Source organism: Girardinichthys multiradiatus, chromosome 22, assembly GCF_021462225.1.
Source record: "Girardinichthys multiradiatus isolate DD_20200921_A chromosome 22, DD_fGirMul_XY1, whole genome shotgun sequence".
NCBI classification, from domain to species: Eukaryota; Metazoa; Chordata; class Actinopteri; order Cyprinodontiformes; family Goodeidae; genus Girardinichthys; species Girardinichthys multiradiatus.
The window spans coordinates 14924687-14944619 of NC_061814.1; the positions used below are offsets into that span (position 1 = coordinate 14924687).

The window sequence follows — 19933 nt, forward strand, 5'->3', positions numbered from 1 at the left end:
TTGCTTTCATCCGAAAAAAGTACTTTGGACCACTGAGCAACAGTCCAGTGCTGCTTCTCTGTAGCCCAGGTCAGGCGCTTGTGCCTGGTTCAAAAGTGGCTTGACCTGGGGAATGCGGCACCTGTAGCCCATTTCCTGCACATGCCTGTGCACGGTGGCTCTGGATGTTTCTACTCCAGACTCAGTCCACTGCTTCCGCAGGTCCCCCAATGTCTGGAATCGGCCCTTCTCCACAATCTTCCTCAGGGTCCGGTCACCTCTTCTCGTTGTGCAGCGTTTTCTGCCACACTTTTTCCTTCCCACAGACTTCCCACTGAGGTGCCTTGATACAGCACTCTGGGAACAGCCTATTCGTTCAGAAATTTCTTTCTGTTTCTTACCCTCTTGCTTGAGGGTGTCAATAGTGGCCTTCTGGACAGCAGTCAGGTCGGCAGTCTTACCCATGATTAGGGTTTTGAGTGATGAACCAGGCTGGGAGTTTTAAAGGCCTCAGGAATCTTTTGCAGTGGTTAGAGTTAACTCGTTGATTCAGATGATTAGGTTCATAGCTCGTTTAGAGACCCTTTTAATGATATGCTAATTTTGTGAGATAGGAATTTTGGGTTTTCATGAGCTGTATGCCAAAATCATCCGTATTAAGACAATAAAAGACCTGAAATATTTCAGTTAGTGTGCAATGAATCTAAAATATATGAATGTTAAATTTTCATCATGACATTATGGAAAATAATGAACTTTATCACAATATGCTAATATTTTGAGAAGGACCTGTAGGTTGGTACAACCCCCGGTTTGGATATAAAACCATTTCACTTAGACACATACCCCCAGTCAGGAGATGGGACTGCGAGCATTATACACTAAATACAGACTTGCAACTGAAAGCTTTCAGATCCAAACTACAGCAGGGATTTTAGAACAATATCACAAGATGAATGTGGCTCTGTGGGAAGAGTAGGCAACTTGCCTTGCAATCTGAAAGTTGTAAGTTTAATTCCAACTTCCCCCTGTCACACGTCGATGTGCTCTTAGACACTGCTTATCAGTGTGTGAATGTTTGTCAGTGTGACTGGATGAAGGTGGCTTTAGTGTTAAGCGCTTTGAGAGGTCAATATGACTGGAAAATCGCTATTTATATTTAGTCCATTTAACATTTAGATGAAACTTCCTGTTTGACTTGATGCAATCAGGAAGTTAAACTTACCTAACAAAGCAGTGTTTGTTTTTTAACCAGAGAAGTTCAGGATGGTCAGTGTGATGATGAGATCAGGTAATTGATCCAGCAACTCATAACCTTTCACTTTTTTACTAAACATCCAGTAGACCTTCATTGTATCTTTTTTGGATATTTTCCATCTGAAACTTTACTCTGTTCAGCTTTGCATCACATGGGTAAATCTAAGCAGATGGCACTCCCCTAAATACTCCAGAATGTCAGCTTTTTGATAAATGGTCCCATGTACATGCTCAAAACATCCACCTGCAGAACTCGTCACTTATATATCCCTATACTAAATAGCACTGAAGACAAAGGCAGTGTGTTAGAAACAAAAAGACAAGTGTTTTTAATGATCTTGAGCATGTAGGATGCTGATGAAGACAATCAGCAGTTGCCCACACATCTGATTCCCATAAACCCTGATGGCCCCCAGAAATAAAAATACAGCACTGTCAGGGGATATATATTAAGTAGGAGGTGCCACACACACACACACACACACACACACACACACACCCATTGCTATCTAGTATGTAGGAGGGAGCTGTCACATTGACTGTTAATTATCAGTGTAATGTGAGGCTAACTTCAGATCTAAAAAACTTTGTGTCTATGCGTGACTCAAAAGCTCATTTCCATCTGATAAAAACTGTGATCTATACAACGCTACACACTGGAAATGGGTGCCTTTCTTTCTGGGCAATCATTCAAAGTAAGAGTGGTGTCACGACTTGAATGGGGCGTGCTGAAAAAAGCCTCCGGCAATGTAACCTGGCACACATTAACCAATGAAGTCCCCCTGATGTACTGTGTAAATCTTACTTGGGACAGTGTGATCATATAATAATTGAAAAAGAAAAGAAATAGATTTACTTTAACACACTTGCCCTGACAGAATTATTCCAAGGAAGCTGTAAAAGGTGAAAAGATTAACCTACAAGCAGCGACTGAGCTTTTTCACGGCGGGTAAGCTGAAGAAGGAGATGGTTTGACTCCAGGGTGTTTGTCAATACATAAAAGCCTAAAAACTCATGAACGCCTTGTGATGTTACAGCAGGAGGGAGGAGAGATACACAGAGCAGCCATGAGCCAAGTTAAAAACATTCTTTTGGAATGAGTCTATTGCCTTTGGCCTCTGTGGATCCATAACACTTTTTTACAGTATTTTGACAGTGAGGAGATTTGTGGAGGAAAAGGAAAAACTTAGAAAGACAACTTTAAACATCTTGTCATGTTGCAGGACTGGGAAGTTTGCATTATTGCATACTAATAGTTAGGCATAACTGGCCAGAAAATAGCCTTTAGACTGTTGTTTTTTTAGGCATGTGGGGTGATTGAGTGATATAGGGTTTTAAAGAAAATCTACAGCTTGGCTTCAGGAAGGAACAGTCAGTTTTATGTGAGACTGAATTATATAGTGTTGGTTTCCTTTTAAACTGATTTTATTTTATTCTGTTTCTTGGCTTATTTATGTCATTTTGTTTTTGGATTTACCCTCCAACTGGGCCATGGTTTGCTAAATTTTCATACCTGGTCTCTGTTTGGAGATTGATGGAGTTAAGCTCCCAGGGTCCTTATGTACAATACTGTGAACAAGTATTTACCCTCCCTGCACATTAATTTGCAGAGGAAAATTCTTGTGCAAGACAGTTATGTGTTTTCTACATACAAAATCATATTCATATTTAATTGTATTTAGAGGTTCAACTGTACTGCTGTGAGAGAAATGCAGCCATTCAGCAATTAACACAATGGCACCTTTGCAACCCCGGTAATTAGGCTTTCATATCAGAACGTCTCCCTGTAATTATGGCACAAACTGGTCCTACAGTCCCCTGAAACACTCATTAATCTTTGGCTATGCTCTCCAACAGTTCAGTTCAGAGGCGAAACAGAAGAAAGAGCAGGAGGAAGAGCAGGCATCTGTTGTGATTTTTATGCGATGAAACATGTTCTGGGATGGGGATATCTATACATAGATATATAGTAGTATTATCGCATATCATGCTCTTGAACTTAATGATTCCTGTAACTACAGCTGGCAATGTTTGGTCACATTCATGGAATTTCCCTACTTCCTATTATTAAACTTCTGGGTAGAGATTTGAATTTTTAACCTGTGGGCTTCTGTGTGATCTGTCATTAAATTCAAAAACACCAGCAAACATTGATTTACAGAGGTAGTGTAAAAGCTTTCCTTAAAGCCATTTCGAGAAGCTGAAATAAAAATAAAACCTAACAATTAAATCTGAGAAAGGTCCAAAGCAGATAGATTAAACTACAATATTTTCAAATAGTAGATAACAGTCATGTTTTGAGCACATGTCATTTAAATCCTTTTCTGCTGTACAACTGTGCTCAGGCTCACAGTTAAAATTTCTAAAACTGCAGCTATTGATTTAGTTCAGATTTTATGACCTATTTGCAAGGAATTGTTTTTGCAGCAAGGCTGCATACGACACAAAAATACAGAAGTAACCCAATAAAAACATAAGAAAATGCTGTTAGATGCAACAACATCAACATGAAGAATTGAGACATAAGCTGAATAAGGATCCAAGATGCAGTTTAAGGTGTGTTATAACAGAGAGCTCTGAAAAATCGCACAGTCAAAACTTTTATTCTCAATATTCTGACATTTATACTTTGCAAAAGTGACAGTTCAAACACACAAAGGTTTGGAAACTTGAGGTGACAGATGTAGCCTCTCTTTGCCACATTCATCAGACATTACAACTGGATAATTAAAAGTAAAGGTCAGATGGTTCAAAGCTTCTGCTGAGAAGCTGAACAGTTCATCAGAGACATTTAAAATAAATATAAAGTCCTGGATCTCTAAACAACCTCAGAAAAAGAATACATACACCTCTTACATCTGATTTTTGTTATCCATCAGCATGGCACTCTAATCACCTTAAGACACAGCCAGGCATCCAGCAGTATGCATTGTCACATTTGGTAACACTCCACACATGACTCTGACTTAGGAACATGCTGTCACAAAGAATCATGTCCTCCAACAGTTCTGCATCTGTTGTTCTTTCAGACAAACACTCACAACTTTGTTTAAGTCTATCAAATAAAATACTGGAAATCTTGGAAAGTGAATCACGCCATATGTTCTGAATTGCCTCTTTCTTCCATTCCTCCTTTTTGGGGCCCTGCAGTTTAGGGGGAAAAAAACTGTTTTTGTGTTTGTTTAGATTATTGCTTTGTGACATGAATTAAAATACTGCAGCATCAAATCACACCCCATGAATTGATAGATGTGTAATTTGTTAACTGTTCTGGTGTCATCTTTCCCCTTTGAGCATCTGGACTGAGATGGATAAAATGGATTATAAAACTGAACCACGATCTGCAGCTCTCTGTATGGTAGAAAAGATCTCGCGTGGCTTACATCCCACCTCTGCCACTACTAGTTGAGAAGAGATAACAGAAGGAGGTCTCACTCTGCTGCAATTTTTACTGCAAACAAAATAAACTATAAGCAAATACCTTGAGACTATAGTGGACAAATGTATACATTTTGGCTTTAATATTTTGAGTTATATGAGTTTGCTTTGATACTCAATTCCTATGCACCATTTTGTAATTTGCATTCAATCAAGAAAATGTTACGTGTGAACATTTTAATGAAAAGAAAAACACCCTAAGCTTACAGAAACTAAAAATGTACTAGGTTTTGCAGTGCAACAAGAAGAAAATTCTCCAAGTTTCACAGACCTGAGAGAAAGCCAAAACGAAATGAAATTAATACACTAGTGTGAGAGAAATATATGCAGATGATGTTCTTCCCTCCACTATCCTTTTTTTGTTTTTGTTTTTTGTGCTTTCTTATGTGTATGTTAAAAGTTTTCAAAAACAAAACTGTGGTTCAAGAGTCTCCAATTAGTGTAGAAAACTTCACTCGAGGTTTAATTTGTTTATATAGAACATTGTTCATGCTTGTGTCAGTCAAAGGTGGTCCTAATACCACAAAACAAAAGAATCTAATAAAAATGCACATTGTTTGCATATTCACAAATACAACAGAGGTTTAATAAATGTCATATTGTGTTAAGGGAATCTCTATTAGATCAATTCAGTTGTCTTAGCAGCCCAAGCCCCTTATCTTTGGACTGGAGAACATAAAATGCAGATTTCTGAACAAAAAATTAGAATGGCCCTTTAATTTTGCACAGAATATGAATCTGTGAATCTGAAATGTACTGCAATATATTTTTTTTACACTGCCTATACTGCATACTTTACATAGGAGATTTTGACTATCCATTTACTGGACATGGAAGTAAGTAATAGAAAAGTTGACCATGTTTTTTCCAAGTGCCTGTGTCTGTGACAGACTGGCACCCTCAGAGGTGAGCCATATCACCCATACAAAAAGCCTCCAATGAATATTTTTAGGTGCACATTTTAGCTTGCTTCAGTTGAGAAGACTTAAAGTCTGCAAGAAAACAACTATAGATCTATTGGGGTACTACACTAGACAATCTCATCTGACCTATCACAATTGAGACATTTTGAATAAATAAACCTAAGTAAATGTCTCATTTGTATATTATCTGGTCATTTTCATGACAATGATTGTGACAAGGATCAGGATCTGCTTTGACACTGAGTCAGATGATATGACCTGTGAGGAAAACTTGTAAAAGGTTTTAGGGTTAACGTTTTTAGCCATCATGTGAATACCTGGGTTGTTCAGTTTGCAGAGTGAGAGATCTTCCTGACAAAGAGTTCAAAGAGGCAAAGGAAAGACAAGGTTGTACAGCAGCATTTATTGATCCTTGTCCTCACATTTCACCGGCCTGCCACCGGCCAGGAATACTAAACACTTTGTTAAAGTGGTTTTAGATTCTAAGCCTTTTCCATAAACTAACACTGAATTAACTTTATTTGTACCTAAACTGTTGTTCAGACTACTTCTTCTTCATATAACAAAATAAAGGTGACCATTATGTAATTATACTTTACACATGCACACTTAATTTTTCTGCTTCTGACTTACAAAATAACTGATGTTGTCTAGTATACAATCATTTCAAGTCAATCAAACTGCTGCACAAGGACACAACCAGCAAAAATATAATTTTTTATCTATTAGTAAGTTTGGTTTAGCATTAATGGCAAAAACATGCTTTGCCGTTATCATTTTTTATTTTAGTTAAATTTCTGCAGATCTCAGGAGAACATGTTTGTGGATTTGCTCGGTTTTCTGGTAAGTTGCCTTGCAAAAGTATTCTTGCACACTCTCCACATTTTGTGATGTTATCACTGCAAACTTCAGTGTATTTTACTGTGATTTTATGTGATAGAACAAATAACTAGGAAAATAGGAAATGGGAAAATAACACGTTTTACAAATCTAAATCTGCAAAGAGAGGCGTGTGACTGTATTCTGCCCCTTTTTCTATTATACCTCTAAATTAGGTTTCATTGTTGTTAAAAGTGGGGATAGGTTATAAAACAATATCCCAACTTTTGTACATCTCGAGTTCCGTTCTATTCATTATCTGAATGGTAAAAAAGTTTGACACAACTGCAAAAATACTAAGAAATGCCTGTCCACCTAAACTGACAGGTTGGGCAAAGAGAGCATTAATCAGAGAAGCAGCCAAGCGGCCCATGGAGGATCTGCTGAGCTCTACAGCTCCTGTGAAAATCATTTACTTGACAAATCTGACCTTTATTTAAGAGGGACAAAAACAAAGCCATTTTGCAGTGTTTTGTGTAGGGGTCACAGCAAACGTGGAAGAAGATGATCTGGTAAGTGTTTTTACCTAGAACAGTCCATTTGGCACTGCACATCACCCTGAATTGATACCATGAAACACATGTGGTGGCATCATAAAGCGGGACAGGGATGCTAGTCAGAGTTAATGGGAAGGCTTAGGGTGGTAAAAGCAGGGCAGTTGTGGATGGAAACCTGTTAGTGGCTACAAAAGACGTAAGACTTGTGCAAAGGTTCACTTTCCATTAGGACATTGCTGCCCTGAACATACAGCTAATGGAAGGCACTGCATGTGTAGGGACAATACTGGTTCGCTTTGGTTTGAAACTTAACAATTGGTTTGAATTTGGTTTGAATTTAACAACTTGACAAATAAAACATTCCTGGTCGAGTTTTGGACAATAAAATGGTTGAGACAGTTCGGTAAAATTATTTTTAAATTAATGTATTTTTTCCAAAGCCAATACTGATTTCTCTCCAGAGTGACTCCTCTTGTTAATAGAGGATCTGTATTACTACAGCTCCCTCGGTGCCTGCTTCCTCCCCTCCCACTCCACGCTCCTCTCTCCGAGATCAAGCCTCTCTTCCCCTCTCTGAGCCTTCACTTCAGTCAACATGGCCACACTTGTAACGTCGACCAGGTTCACAGACGAGTATCAGCTGTACGAGGAACTCGGAAAGTAAGCGACCTTCAACAACACTGCTGCTGCTTCTCTTGTTGCATTCACTGTGCCTGTGTGTCTGCATGTTTTCCTCTGTGCTGCTGTTGCTGCCATTGTGTGTGCTTACTTCTAGTGTTGACAGGGCTAGAATGGGTCTGTCAAAAAATAAAACCGGGGAAGGCTGCAGGCGATCTGCTGTGCAACAATAAGCTGTCAGCGGGCTCCTGTTAGCGCCGCAGAGGCTTGTGTTTAATCCCGAGAGTGTGCGTTTTTAAAGGTGCATGGCGCCATTGTGGCTCTTTTTAAAGGTGAGGAACACCTTGCGTGGTGATTTATCTGCAGGTAACACGCCTCGATACTCAGTTTGCATTTGCCTGTTGTCTTGTGGTATTTCCGCTGGTCCTGCTCAGCTCTGTTTCCATGCAGACGGCATAGCGTAAAAATAACAGGAACCAAGAATTATATTTATTATGTTTTGGTTGTTGCTGTAAAATTGTGGTGTGCAAAGTGCCATGCTTAGAACATGAAAGCGCACTTTAGTTGCAGTGTATGTGCAGCCTACAAAGCCACTTTGTAACATCTTATCTCTGCTTGGGGGCTAATAAAGCTGCTCCACCTACCAGCGCAGACAACAGTGTGACTCTGAAGGAGGCGTCGGCGCAAAAAAAATTGCGGCCAGACTACATGGATGATTGTTAATTCTACCTTTTACAAGCTAATAAAGAAGACTGCCTCTGTTCTGGAGACTCCTCTAGAACATCTGGAGATCATTGTACAAAGAAGGATTCTTCGTAAGAGGAAGAACATTATGGAGAACCCTGAGCATCCTCTTCATGAGACTGTCCTACAACAACAGAGTGTCTTCAGTCAGAAGCATCTTCAGATCTGCTGTAAGACAGACCGCTACAGGAGATCCTTCTTGCCCACAGCTATCAGCATCTACAATGGTGCTTTGAAGAAACCTGCATAATATGAGCTACAACAACAGTTAATTTCCCTTTGGGATTCATAAAGTATTTTTGAATTGAATTGAATTTCCCTGCAACACGTCTCACATTTCCGTCTGCTTTCCCTGTTATGCACTAACACACAAGATCCTATTTCTAAACCCAGTATATCAGACTATTAAATGTGAATGCCGCACCTCTTTAGCTGAATGTGAATCATGCTTGGCTTCAGTGCGTGTAACTTCAGCAGTTGTTTAGGTTTGAAGTGGTTTTCACTGTTCTGTCAATCTCTCCATCTCCAGGGGGGCCTTCTCTGTCGTCCGCAGATGCGTCAAGAAGTCCACCGGACAGGAGTATGCTGCTAAAATCATCAACACCAAAAAGCTGTCAGCCAGAGGTAAGTACAAGCAGTGTGACATTTTTGCACACCGAAGGGCTGCTAACTTTAGGGCAGCACAGTGGCGTCGGTTTGTTTCCTGGAGAGCAGTGAGCCAGGCCTGCTGTCCTTAATGTTTGAGAGTGGGATTCCTGAAAAGCTGGAGGCCACTTGGCACGGCAGAGCTGCTGTGCTTTAAGTCCTCACTGAAGGATTCAGTGGACTTTGGCTCTTGTCTGCAACCATTTTTGGTTTGTTATGGTTGGCCTGCTCAAGCCTGAGCTTTAAATATCCTAAACTACTGCTATTGCAACTTGTGGATTGTTATGAAATCTGCTGATGACAAAAAATGTTTAAGACGAGGCTTGTATAGAGACGGACTTCCTGCTTTACCAAGTGCATTTTCTAAGTCTTCTCTCTTCTATCATCTTATTTTTCACATGGCAATGAGTAAATATCTCAGTTTTCACCAACTTTCAGGAGTTTCCTAATGGCCAAAACTATCTGCCTCGTTTTAAAAAAAAATTCTGACTTTGCTCATTGAGGTTTGTCTTTAGATTACATGTGTAAAAGGTGTGCAAATTACTTAAGTTAAAGGCAGAAAAGGTTGAAGAGGCACTTATAAGGGTTCTCCTGGTTGATACCGATTTGTGCTTTTTTTTAAGGGAAATTCCTGCTGATCCTGCCCAAATTAAAGTTTGTGGTTTTTTTTATAAGGGCTCTAAGAAACAAATGTGGCAGGTTCCTTGATAGGGGTAGTAGTTTTGAATCCAAGAGATTTGATTGATTCTGAATCTTTGATTGAGGTAAGAGTTTTTAATTCACCAGAAAATTAAGGCATTATGGGAAAACAAAATTGAGATGCATGTACGAGTGTAGGAAAACTTTATGAATTGTATCTGTTTTGGCAAAGATAAAAATGCAGTGACCTTCGAGACAAACTGAGGTGCCAGAACAGCAATAAACTGGCCAATAGGATTAAACCCCCCCCCCCCCCCAAACCAATTCGGAGTTCAGATTCAATATGGCTGCTGTGCATGTTGAGCTTTGAATATGTTCCAGCAGTTTCAAATTAAACCAGTGACAAGCATATACAGTAGTACAATACATTTCTGTTTATAAGTATGTTTAATGTCACAAACACAATGAATGCAGAGGAATACTTTGTCGGCTTGTACTTCTAATAGTTGTAGTCCCGCAGGTTTTATGGTGTGCAACAACGACGGGCTCAATGGGTCTGATGTCATTCCCAGATCTGGGCTCTGACTTCCAAAACAACTTGAACTTAGCATTTACTTCTAGTTATACTAAACTTTTCATAAACAAAAATTGGAGCTATAAGCATCATAGTCTATACCGCCACCTTCTGGCAACAGTACGCAACCAAATTCATTTGAAGTTAAAGATCCTGAAAGATTTTTGAAATGCTTTATTTTAGACCAGGCAATACAATCGTATCTCTACCACCTCTATCAGGTTGGAATTATGACCATGGCAGTGGCAGGATTTGTGGAGCATAAACAAATAGTAAATGTCCTATTAACTAAAGAGTCATAGAAGACAGGTTGTTGAATAGTTATGACACAAAGCTAAAGAAGATGCTGTACGGTACAAAAATATGTTTTTCTTCTGACATGAACGCGCACAAACCTTCTCCTGACTCCAAAAAGAAATTATAACATGGATATTAATGTATGGACTTAGAATTGGAAAATACTTAAAACTGGTCGGAATGTACCATGAATTTAAGTCAGACAAAACATTTTGTAGTATGTTCTTGATAATTGGGATTCAATCTTTATTTCCTTTAATATAGTCAAACTAAACTTTAGGTTCATATTTTTCTCTGGGTAATAATTACATATCAGGGCAGTGACCTTTTTAAAAACTGATGTACAATCCTTCTTGCCCAATTTGGTTACAATCTATGTGTTTTCACACAATACATGAACAACATTATTAAAATGCTGATTTCGTGCTCTAATTTTATTGTTTGGCAGAGTTCAACCTTCTCAGATTGTTTTGTCTTATTCTGTCATTTATTTTTGTTGTCTTCTGTTACCGCCTCTGAGAGATGAGCAGCCTGTTGTGTTGCAACAGGTTTGCATGTAGTCTTTAGTTAAAGTGGAACTAAACCCCAAATCAACTTCTTTTTGCAGAAAAACTCTTGGACTTGGTCGTGATGCTACTTTGTTTCTTAACACTTGTTACGCCAGGGAGTTTGATATACAGCTCAGACTGTGTGTGTGTGTGTGTGTGTGTGTGTGTGTGTGTTCTTGTACTTGTTTCTGAGTGAGAACCATGTTTCGTATTTTTATCGCAAAGTGAGGACATTTTGACAAAGTGAGGACATTTTCCTGGTCCTCACTTTTTCAAATTCCGTTCTTGGGACAGGTGTCAGGTTTAGGACTAGGGTATGAATTGAGTTATTGTTAGGGTTAGGGTGAGTTATTAACTGGTTAGGGTTAGGGTTAGTGTTAGGGTCAGGGTTAGGCACTAAAAATCAAGGAAAATGAATAGAAGTCAATGGAAGTAACCGAAAAGTCCTCATAAAGATAGTAAAACACGTGTGTGTGTGTGTGTTTGTGTTTTCACCAGCAGCAGCAGCAGAGAAACGCATATTCAAATACCACTTCCTGTGTTTTGGTATTTGCGGCAGATTTGTTGTCGCCGTCTGCCTGTTAAGCTGTGCGTGTGTCATAGCGTCTCATCTGCCATGTAGCTGAATCCGAGCATATTTAATCCGTCGGTTGTTCTGGTCACCATATGCGTTTATGTTTGTACATGTATTTCTTTGCTGCCCCTCATGTCTTGAAGTTTGTGTGTTCATGCTGCAGACTGTGCGTGCGTTTGCAGCATGTCTGGCCCAGTAAACATCAGACCAAATGGTTGAGTGATGATGTGAACTTCAGATTAGGGCCAGTTCTGGACTGATTGGGCTGCCCTTGTCTCAGGGGAAGCACGCCCATGCAATTCTCTTTTCCCTTTTAAAGCATTTTTCTCCAGTCTCTCTATCCTTGTGTCTCTGTAAGCAGTTGATTGATTTGAGCAAAGATCTTAAGATCCCCTTTTTCCAGCCCATTTGATGGTGTCTGCATGTTTGTGAGGGATGTGGTGGCACTTGTCTGGAGCTTGTAACCCAGCAACAATGGAGATGAAGCTCTTCGTCCCAATGGCTGTCAGGCAGAGAATCTCATCAGTTTGTGGCTGTGTGTGTCAGTTTTTTCTGTGGTCATAAAGCTCCTAAAAAACAAAACATATGACAGTTTGTTTTACCTGTATACCACGTTTTTTGTTTTGTTTTTCTTCTCACATCGTGAAGAGGTCGTTGTTTGTTTTCCTTCCACCAACATTCACTCTTTATTAATGCCTGTGACATGAATATCATTAGAACCATACATACTAAAGATGCACCAATCAGGCATTCCTGGTTTGTACCGATTTCTGTTTTTTTTCTGAGGTCTGTTGTCCTGATTCTGATTTTACCTTCAAAAGACTGTAATGTAGAAAACAGAAAAATGTGCTGCAGGTCCTTTGAGGGAGGTAGTATTTTTTTTTTATCCAAAAGAAAATTGATGATTTACAAGATTAATCCGCAATTTATGCTTTAAAGTTTTTGTTTTTTGTTTTATTTAACTAAACTCAATAAATACGCATCAAAGCACATGCCAAAAACTGCCGGAATAAAGACGCGTGCTTGTCTGTGAGGTCCAAGCGGCTCGTGTTCGTGGACGCTGAGAAGCATGTTAAAGGCTTAAGGTGGATTTTCGGGAGTCACACATGGCATTGTTATGATTATCAGGAAAGGAGTAGTCCTAAAGGGAACAAAATCTCTACCACCATTGCGGAGTTAGCCATACCCTGCAAGGGGAAAATGTCACAGCAGTCAGATGGACAAATGATTCATTAAGACATGAGTCACTGCTTCTATTCAAGATGAATCAGACTAATCTTGTTACATCCTGCCCCATCAATTCAGTGAAGAGATCAAATGTTTTAGAGTTTGATCCAAAAATGGAACAATTGGTTTAAAAAGTGCAACACAACCATCATCAAAAAGTGTGGTCATACCACATTTTTTGATTGATATTGTGTTTTTTTACCATATATAACAACAAAATACGTCAGCACCTTCATACTAGCAACATTGCAGAGGCTGGAGGTTCACCGTCTCGTCTGTTGTAAATAAAGACACGTGCTTCCTGCTCATGAGCTCCTTGTCACTGTTTACAAACAATGAACATACTTTATATCAGCTCTGGTAGCTTGATGTCTGGGCAACTTCAGGAGGCAGTGTGTTTAAGAGGGTTTTGTGTGCGTAGGCGGGATTAAGCCCTCATTCTCTGCGGCTCAGGGAGGGCACGATGAGGGTGAGGTCGCTGCCTATGGCTGGGTCATGTGGCGTCACAAGCATGTGTGCAGTCACTGGGGTAACAAACAATATGCAGTGTGTTTCTGGTTGGATTGTACGGTGCTGATTGGTGGGATTTAAATTTTTTATGTATTGTTTCAGAAACAGGTCCATGCCAATTGTTGCTTTACTTTATGGTTCCAGGATTTTACCACCAGTCAGCTTTAGTCTCACCGTACTAAGTTGTAATGACGTATTCACACTGAAACCTCACAGCAGGAAATACGCACAGCACCTCTGCAGGGTGTCAAACACCTGTGCGTTTTTAACCTGTATATCTGTGGGGGAAAATGCTCAATAAACTTTTTATTACAAGTATATTTCTAATGTTCTGATGTTTTTTTTAAATGGAAGTCTCAAATGACTGACATTTGTTAATTACTGAACCTTTTATGAAAATGTACCCCATATCTAATCGATTTCTGTTTTGATCTGAAACCAAATAATCCATGTGTGTGTGTTATAGTTGCAAACAGAAGGCATACAAAAGCTCCTGCAGCTTGCTGCTAAACTGAATATTAAGTAAAAAAGGTTATATTTCACAAGCTATGCAGTCATGACTCCAGCATCATCTTAAAAAAAAAAAAAGGCAACAGTGACACTAATAGAAATCCTATGAAGGAGCAAGGAACAGAGGTGCTTGTTACTTTAGCTGTTGATGTCTTCCGCTTACTTTTATTAAAAATATCTCAAAATAAAAGATTATTGTCTGCTCACCCCGTCTTTGTGTCGAACCTTTTTTGAAAAAGTGTTGAAACGAAGTATACCAAGGTCAGAGGTCAAATTTCTTTGTACATGCCAGTTTCATGTTTAGGATTTATCTCAATCTCAATCTCCATTTTTTTTTTTTTTTTTACATAACTATGAATGTCCTGCCTTGATCTGTGCTGTAGGATAGGGGTCCCAATCAAGACATTTTAAAAGATTAATATATACCGGTAAATGACTTGCTAAACATTCAATATCTCTTGTTGTACTCTCTGTAGTTTTTGTCAGCACCCGCGTTTTTGCAGATTTTGCAAGCTTTTAAAATTAACCGCCTATTTTGAGCTACACAGATTGTGAAATAATACTATCGGCAACTAATGTTATTTTGTCCTCCTTTTTTAAAAATTAGATTTACAGTGAAACAGGAACTACAATGATGCTGCATCTTCCTGTTTGTGTCATGTGACCTGCTGTGCTCTCAGACAGCTGTTGGTGCACAGAGAGCAGCTGAAACGCTGGTCTTTAAAAATTATGACATTCAAAGCAAAGCGCTAATTTTATGATGCAGAACATCATAAAATGTTTTGTAAGACGTGTTCTCACTCGATTAACGTGTAACCTACTTGAAATATGTTACAAGCCGAAATATCAACAAGTCATATCAAAACCGAGGGTATATACAGGTCCTTCTCAAAATATTAGCATATTGTGATAAAGTTCATTATTTTCCATAATATCATGATGAAAATTTAACATTCATATATTTTAGATTCATTGCACACTAACTGAAATATTTCAGGTCTTTTATTGTCTTAATACGGATGATTTTGGCATACAGCTCATGAAAACCCAACATTCCTATCTCACAAAATTAGCATATCATTAAAAGGGTCTCTAAACGAGATATGAACCTAATCATCTGAATCAATGAGTTAACACTAAACACCTGCAAAAGATTCCTGAGGCCTTTAAAACTCCCAGCCTGGTTCATCACTCAAAACCCCAATCATGGGTAAGACTGCCGACCTGACTGCTGTCCAGAAGGCCACTATTGACACCCTCAAGCAAGAGGGTAAGACACAGAAAGAAATTTCTGAACGAATAGGCTGTTCCCAGAGTGCTGTATCAAGTCACCTCAGTGGGAAGTCTGTGGGAAGGAAAAAGTGTGGCAGAAAACGCTGCACAACGAGAAGAGGTGACCGGACCCTGAGGAAGATTGTGGAGAAGGGCCGATTTCAGACCTTGGGGGACCTGCGAAAGCAGTGGACTGAGTCTGGAGTAGAAACATCCACAGCCACCGTGCACAGGCGTGTGCAGGAAATGGGCTACAGGTGCCGCATTCCCCGGGTCAAGCCACTTTTGAACCAGAAACAGCGGCAGAAGCGCCTGACCTGGGCTACAGAGAAGCATCACTGGACTGTTGCTCAGTGGTCCAAAGTACTTTTTTCGGATGAAAGCAAATTCTGCATGTCATTCGGAAATCAAGGTGCCAGAGTCTGGAGGAAGACTGGGGAGAAGGAAATGCCAAAATGCCAGAGGTCCAGTGTCAAGTACCCACAGTCAGTGATGGTCTGGGGTGCCGTGTCAGCTGCTGGTGTTGGTCCACTGTGTTTTATCAAGGGCAGGGTCAATGCAGCTAGCTATCAGGAGATTTTGGAGCACTTCATGCTTCCATCTGCTGAAAAGCTTTATGGAGATGAAGATTTCATTTTTCAGCATGACCTGGCACCTGCTCACAGTGCCAAAACCACTGGTAAATGGTTTACTGACCATGGTATCACTGTCCTCAATTGGCCTGCCAACTCTCCTGACCTGAACCCCATAGAGAATCTGTGGGATATTGTGAAGAGAACGTTGAGAGACTCAAGACCCAACACTCTGGATGAGCTAAAGGCCGCTATCAAAGCATCCTGGGCCTCCATAAGACCTCAGCAGTGCCACAGGCTGATTGCCTCCATGCCACACCGCATTGAAGCAGTCATTTCTGCAAAAGGATTCCCGACCAAGTATTGAGTGCATAACTGTACATGATTATTTGAAGGTTGACGTTTTTTGTATTAAAAACACTTTTCTTTTATTGGTCGGATGAAATATGCTAATTTTGTGAGATAGGAATTTTGGGTTTTCATGAGCTGTATGCCAAAATCATCCGTATTAAGACAATAAAAGACCTGAAATATTTCAGTTAGTGTGCAATGAATCTAAAATATATGAATGTTAAATTTTCATTATGATATTATGGAAAATAATGAACTTTATCACAATATGCTAATATTTTGAGAAGGACCTGTATGCTAATGATAGCCTGAACAAAAGGATTTCAATGTTCAAATGTCAGAATGATGAGATTTCTCATGACAGAACTGGTGTTACTGAGTCAGGTTAGAAGGCCTCAGTGCTTGTACACACTTTTTAAGCTCCACCCACATATTTTCTATGAGATGATGAGCTTTGTGATGGTCACTTCAAAAATTGATTTTGGCATCCTTAAGCCTCTTTGTAACTAACTTGGTGGTATGCTTGAGGTCATTGTCCATTTGAACAACCCATTTGCGAGCAAGCTTTAACATGCCGGATTAGTTAAGACGTCACTTCAAAATGTCCTTACAATTCTCTTTCCTCATGATACCATTTATTTTATAAATTGCACCAGGTCCTCCTGCAGAAAAATACCATCATAACATGATGCTGCCACCCTTATACTTCACTACTGGGATTGTGTTTTGAGACATGCAAGCGTCCAGCTTTTTTCTCGGAATGTGATGATTGTCATCATGGCCAAACACTTTTTACACAATTTTATTTTCATCAGGCCACAGGACATGTCTCCTAAAATGAAGGTCTTTGTCTCTGCGTGCATTTAGAAGCTGTAATCAGGCTTTTTATATTGCTGTTGACATAACTGCTTCTTCATTTCTGAGTGGCCTTTCAGCCCATGTCTGTAAAGGACTCGTTTCACTGTGGATAGTGACACTCTTACCAGCTCCAGCCAGCATCCTCACAAGGTTGTTTCCTTTACTTCTGAGGTTGAAACACACATTTCACGCCAAAACACATTTATCTGTGACATACAGAACCTGTCTCCATACTTAACGGTGTGGTGGCTAGTACAAATTAAAATGTCTGTTTGAAATTGTAACCAAGATGAATTACGGTAGACTTTTGGAGATCCACAATTCTCCTCCTGATATCTTGGCTGTTTGCTTTTAATTTTCTCTTCTGTCACACAACTAAACGGTGTGATGTTCCCCAGAATAGATCCACAGATGTGCCTCCAGTTAACCTATATGTTGTGAATTAAGTCTACAAATTCTAACTGACTTAACACAGAAATATTTTGAAAAAGATTTGTGAGTAAAAAAGGCTGTCTCTATATACAGTTTATATAAACAACTGTGCAGTATGGATTGGGACTTGAGATCCACCTGTTCTTAAAGGACTCTGATTGGTACCTGAGACAAAAAAGCTTGAACAGAGCCATAAAAATGTATTTTAAAAATACAGCCATGCTTATAAAATATATCAAAATGGAATGGTGTAGTACTATCTTGCTAAAGTTAAAAGAAAACAAGAAATTAAAACAATTCTTATAACATTAATGGTTCAGAATGTGGCAATCAAGCAGTTTATTTTCAGGTTTTTTTTGTCAAAGGAACAGCATCTTGCCATAACCCTGAGAGAACTGTAACTTGTTTACAGGCTCCATATTTCCTGAGGTTATCCATCAATAACTCAGCTGTAGGTTGTCACATTAGATATTACATAATCAATTTGTCATAGTTGTTTTCATCAGCACCATGATCGTGGGAAAATGCACAACTTTTTGTTTCATCTTCACATCAGAATCAGTCCAGTTTGTTTTCCGTTGCGAAAACTGTGACTGAGATTCATTAGACCTCCGTGCAAAAAAACTGGTTTACATAAAGAAAGCATCCAGTAGACTGGAGACATGCTGCTACAGGTACAAGCATAGGAGGGGTGCTCTGATTAACACACCGGTGAAGCCACTACACAGCCCTTATCAGGGCTGAACCAGGTTTGAAGAGCTGGAATTGCATCATGGTGGATATGTTCCCCTCTGACCGTATGTATGGGGCAAATAACTGCTAAAACTGCTCAAATTTAACATACCAGGAAATGTACTGCCTTTATGACTGAGTTCTGAGTTAATAGGTCACATGGTTCATCTGCAGGTCCCTCTTTTTGAGTAAAACATGTCATTAAAATCTCAGAAAACACAACTCCAGCTTTAACCAGAAATGACACTGATACAACCATCTATCACTAACCGCAACATGTTAACAATTCAGCACCCTCACCACTCTATCCTTTTTGACCCATGATGCATTCAGGTGCAGAATTAAATGTAGGTCACCAGTATTTATGGCGTAGACTGCACAAAAACTGAAGGAAATGCATGCAAAGCAATCAAACTTTTCAGTGTAGGCAAGCTTTAATACCTGAAGGAAACTCTTAACAATCGGTGTTGTATTCATGTTTAAGGTATAAATCTACACCACTTATTGTTTCAAGTTGCAAGTTGTTTTTAGATGAGGCCTTCTGATAGGAAGAGAAGAAAACGGGATAGGCTGGCGGCACTCATCCTATTGCTGAATTATTGAAGTACAGGCTGCTTTCCTCTTACTGCACATGGGCAAGAGTTTAAGATTGGTCCCCCATGAATCTTTTTTTTTTTTTACTTCCATTCCTGAAGCTGTTTCCCTTCATGTTTCTTGTTTTATCCCCAGCTTGCACTCCTTCTTTCTCCCTCTCCGTTTTGTCTCTTTCTCCTCCCTTTATTGAGTAATCTGCCCTCTTCTTTTTCCCTCCAAGCTGCAGCATCGCAGGCCGCCCAGGCGAGCATGGCGTTGGTGTGTGTTTTTTAGTTTTCAGCCTTTTGGTCCGCTCTCTCGCTGCGGGCTTATTGGCGAGGGGCAGATAAACGTGGCTGTGCTGCACCGTGAATGTTTAATGGGACAACAGTGAATATTTAATGAAAGAGAGAATGAGAGAGTTGGATATGGAAATGGAAAAATGTAGGTCTGGAGATGGTCAGGGTTGTACCCTGCAAAGCAACAACAGTTAGTGGTTCTAGTCCTGCCACGGTGTGTAAATCTTCCTGCTGTTGCAAGACTCTCCTAATGCCATTTATTTGTTGCCCACTTCATTGTCATTAATTCCCCCTGTACAGTTGCAATATGACATCAAGTAAAGGGCAACATTAGTAAAATGTTAATTTTCCATTTAATTTTGCCACCATCCAGGGAATGATCGGGATCTGCAAGGTTTTAGAGCCTTGCAACTATGTTTTTGGTCATTTCTTTTCTTTTCAAAAAATTTAAGATTTTAATTTAAGACATCCTCTCAACACCGCCTGCACACTCACACAAAAAATTACTGAGTGAATGTCATCCACACATTTCACTAGCTCTGTACAATATATTGCATTGCAGTTGTCATTTCAATATCAGTATCTCCATTATTGCAATCACAATATACTTTTTTGTGTTGCAATATTTTGTAGGTTATTATATCTAAAGTGCTGATATATGCAAATCCTGCACACCATCTAGGCTGTTGAAAGGACTTTTACTGGCCTCGATGCTCATACTTGATGTATTTTTATTGGCTGAGATACTTAAGCTTATACAGAATGGTGAGGACATTGTGATCAGGGAAAAGGGTCAGGAAACAAGGGGTTAATCATGATCTATATTGTAATAGCAATATTCAGCATTAGTATTACAATTGCATAATTTCCTGAGATGCAGGAAATTGTGCAGCTCTACTTTTCACAATTCATCCGTATTCTGAACTTAACTCATATAAATTTACCCTCGATTTAATTTGAGGTTTTTGATCTTTTTAAGCTTTGA

The 19933-nt window shown here is 39.4% G+C and overlaps 1 protein-coding gene across 28 annotated transcripts in view; it reads left to right on the forward strand.

The window, feature by feature from the left end:
• The first annotated feature begins 7480 nt into the window (after positions 1-7480).
• Positions 7481-19933, forward strand: part of camk2g2 (calcium/calmodulin-dependent protein kinase (CaM kinase) II gamma 2) — an 88014-nt gene continuing 75561 nt past the window's right edge. For all 28 annotated transcript variants that reach the window (XM_047350898.1, XM_047350892.1, XM_047350899.1 and 25 more), the window contains exons 1-2: positions 7481-7633; positions 8865-8959. In XM_047350898.1, coding sequence (XP_047206854.1) covers positions 7569-7633; positions 8865-8959 — 160 coding nt within the window. In that variant the 5' untranslated portion in view covers positions 7481-7568. The remainder of the gene's footprint in view (positions 7634-8864; positions 8960-19933) is intronic.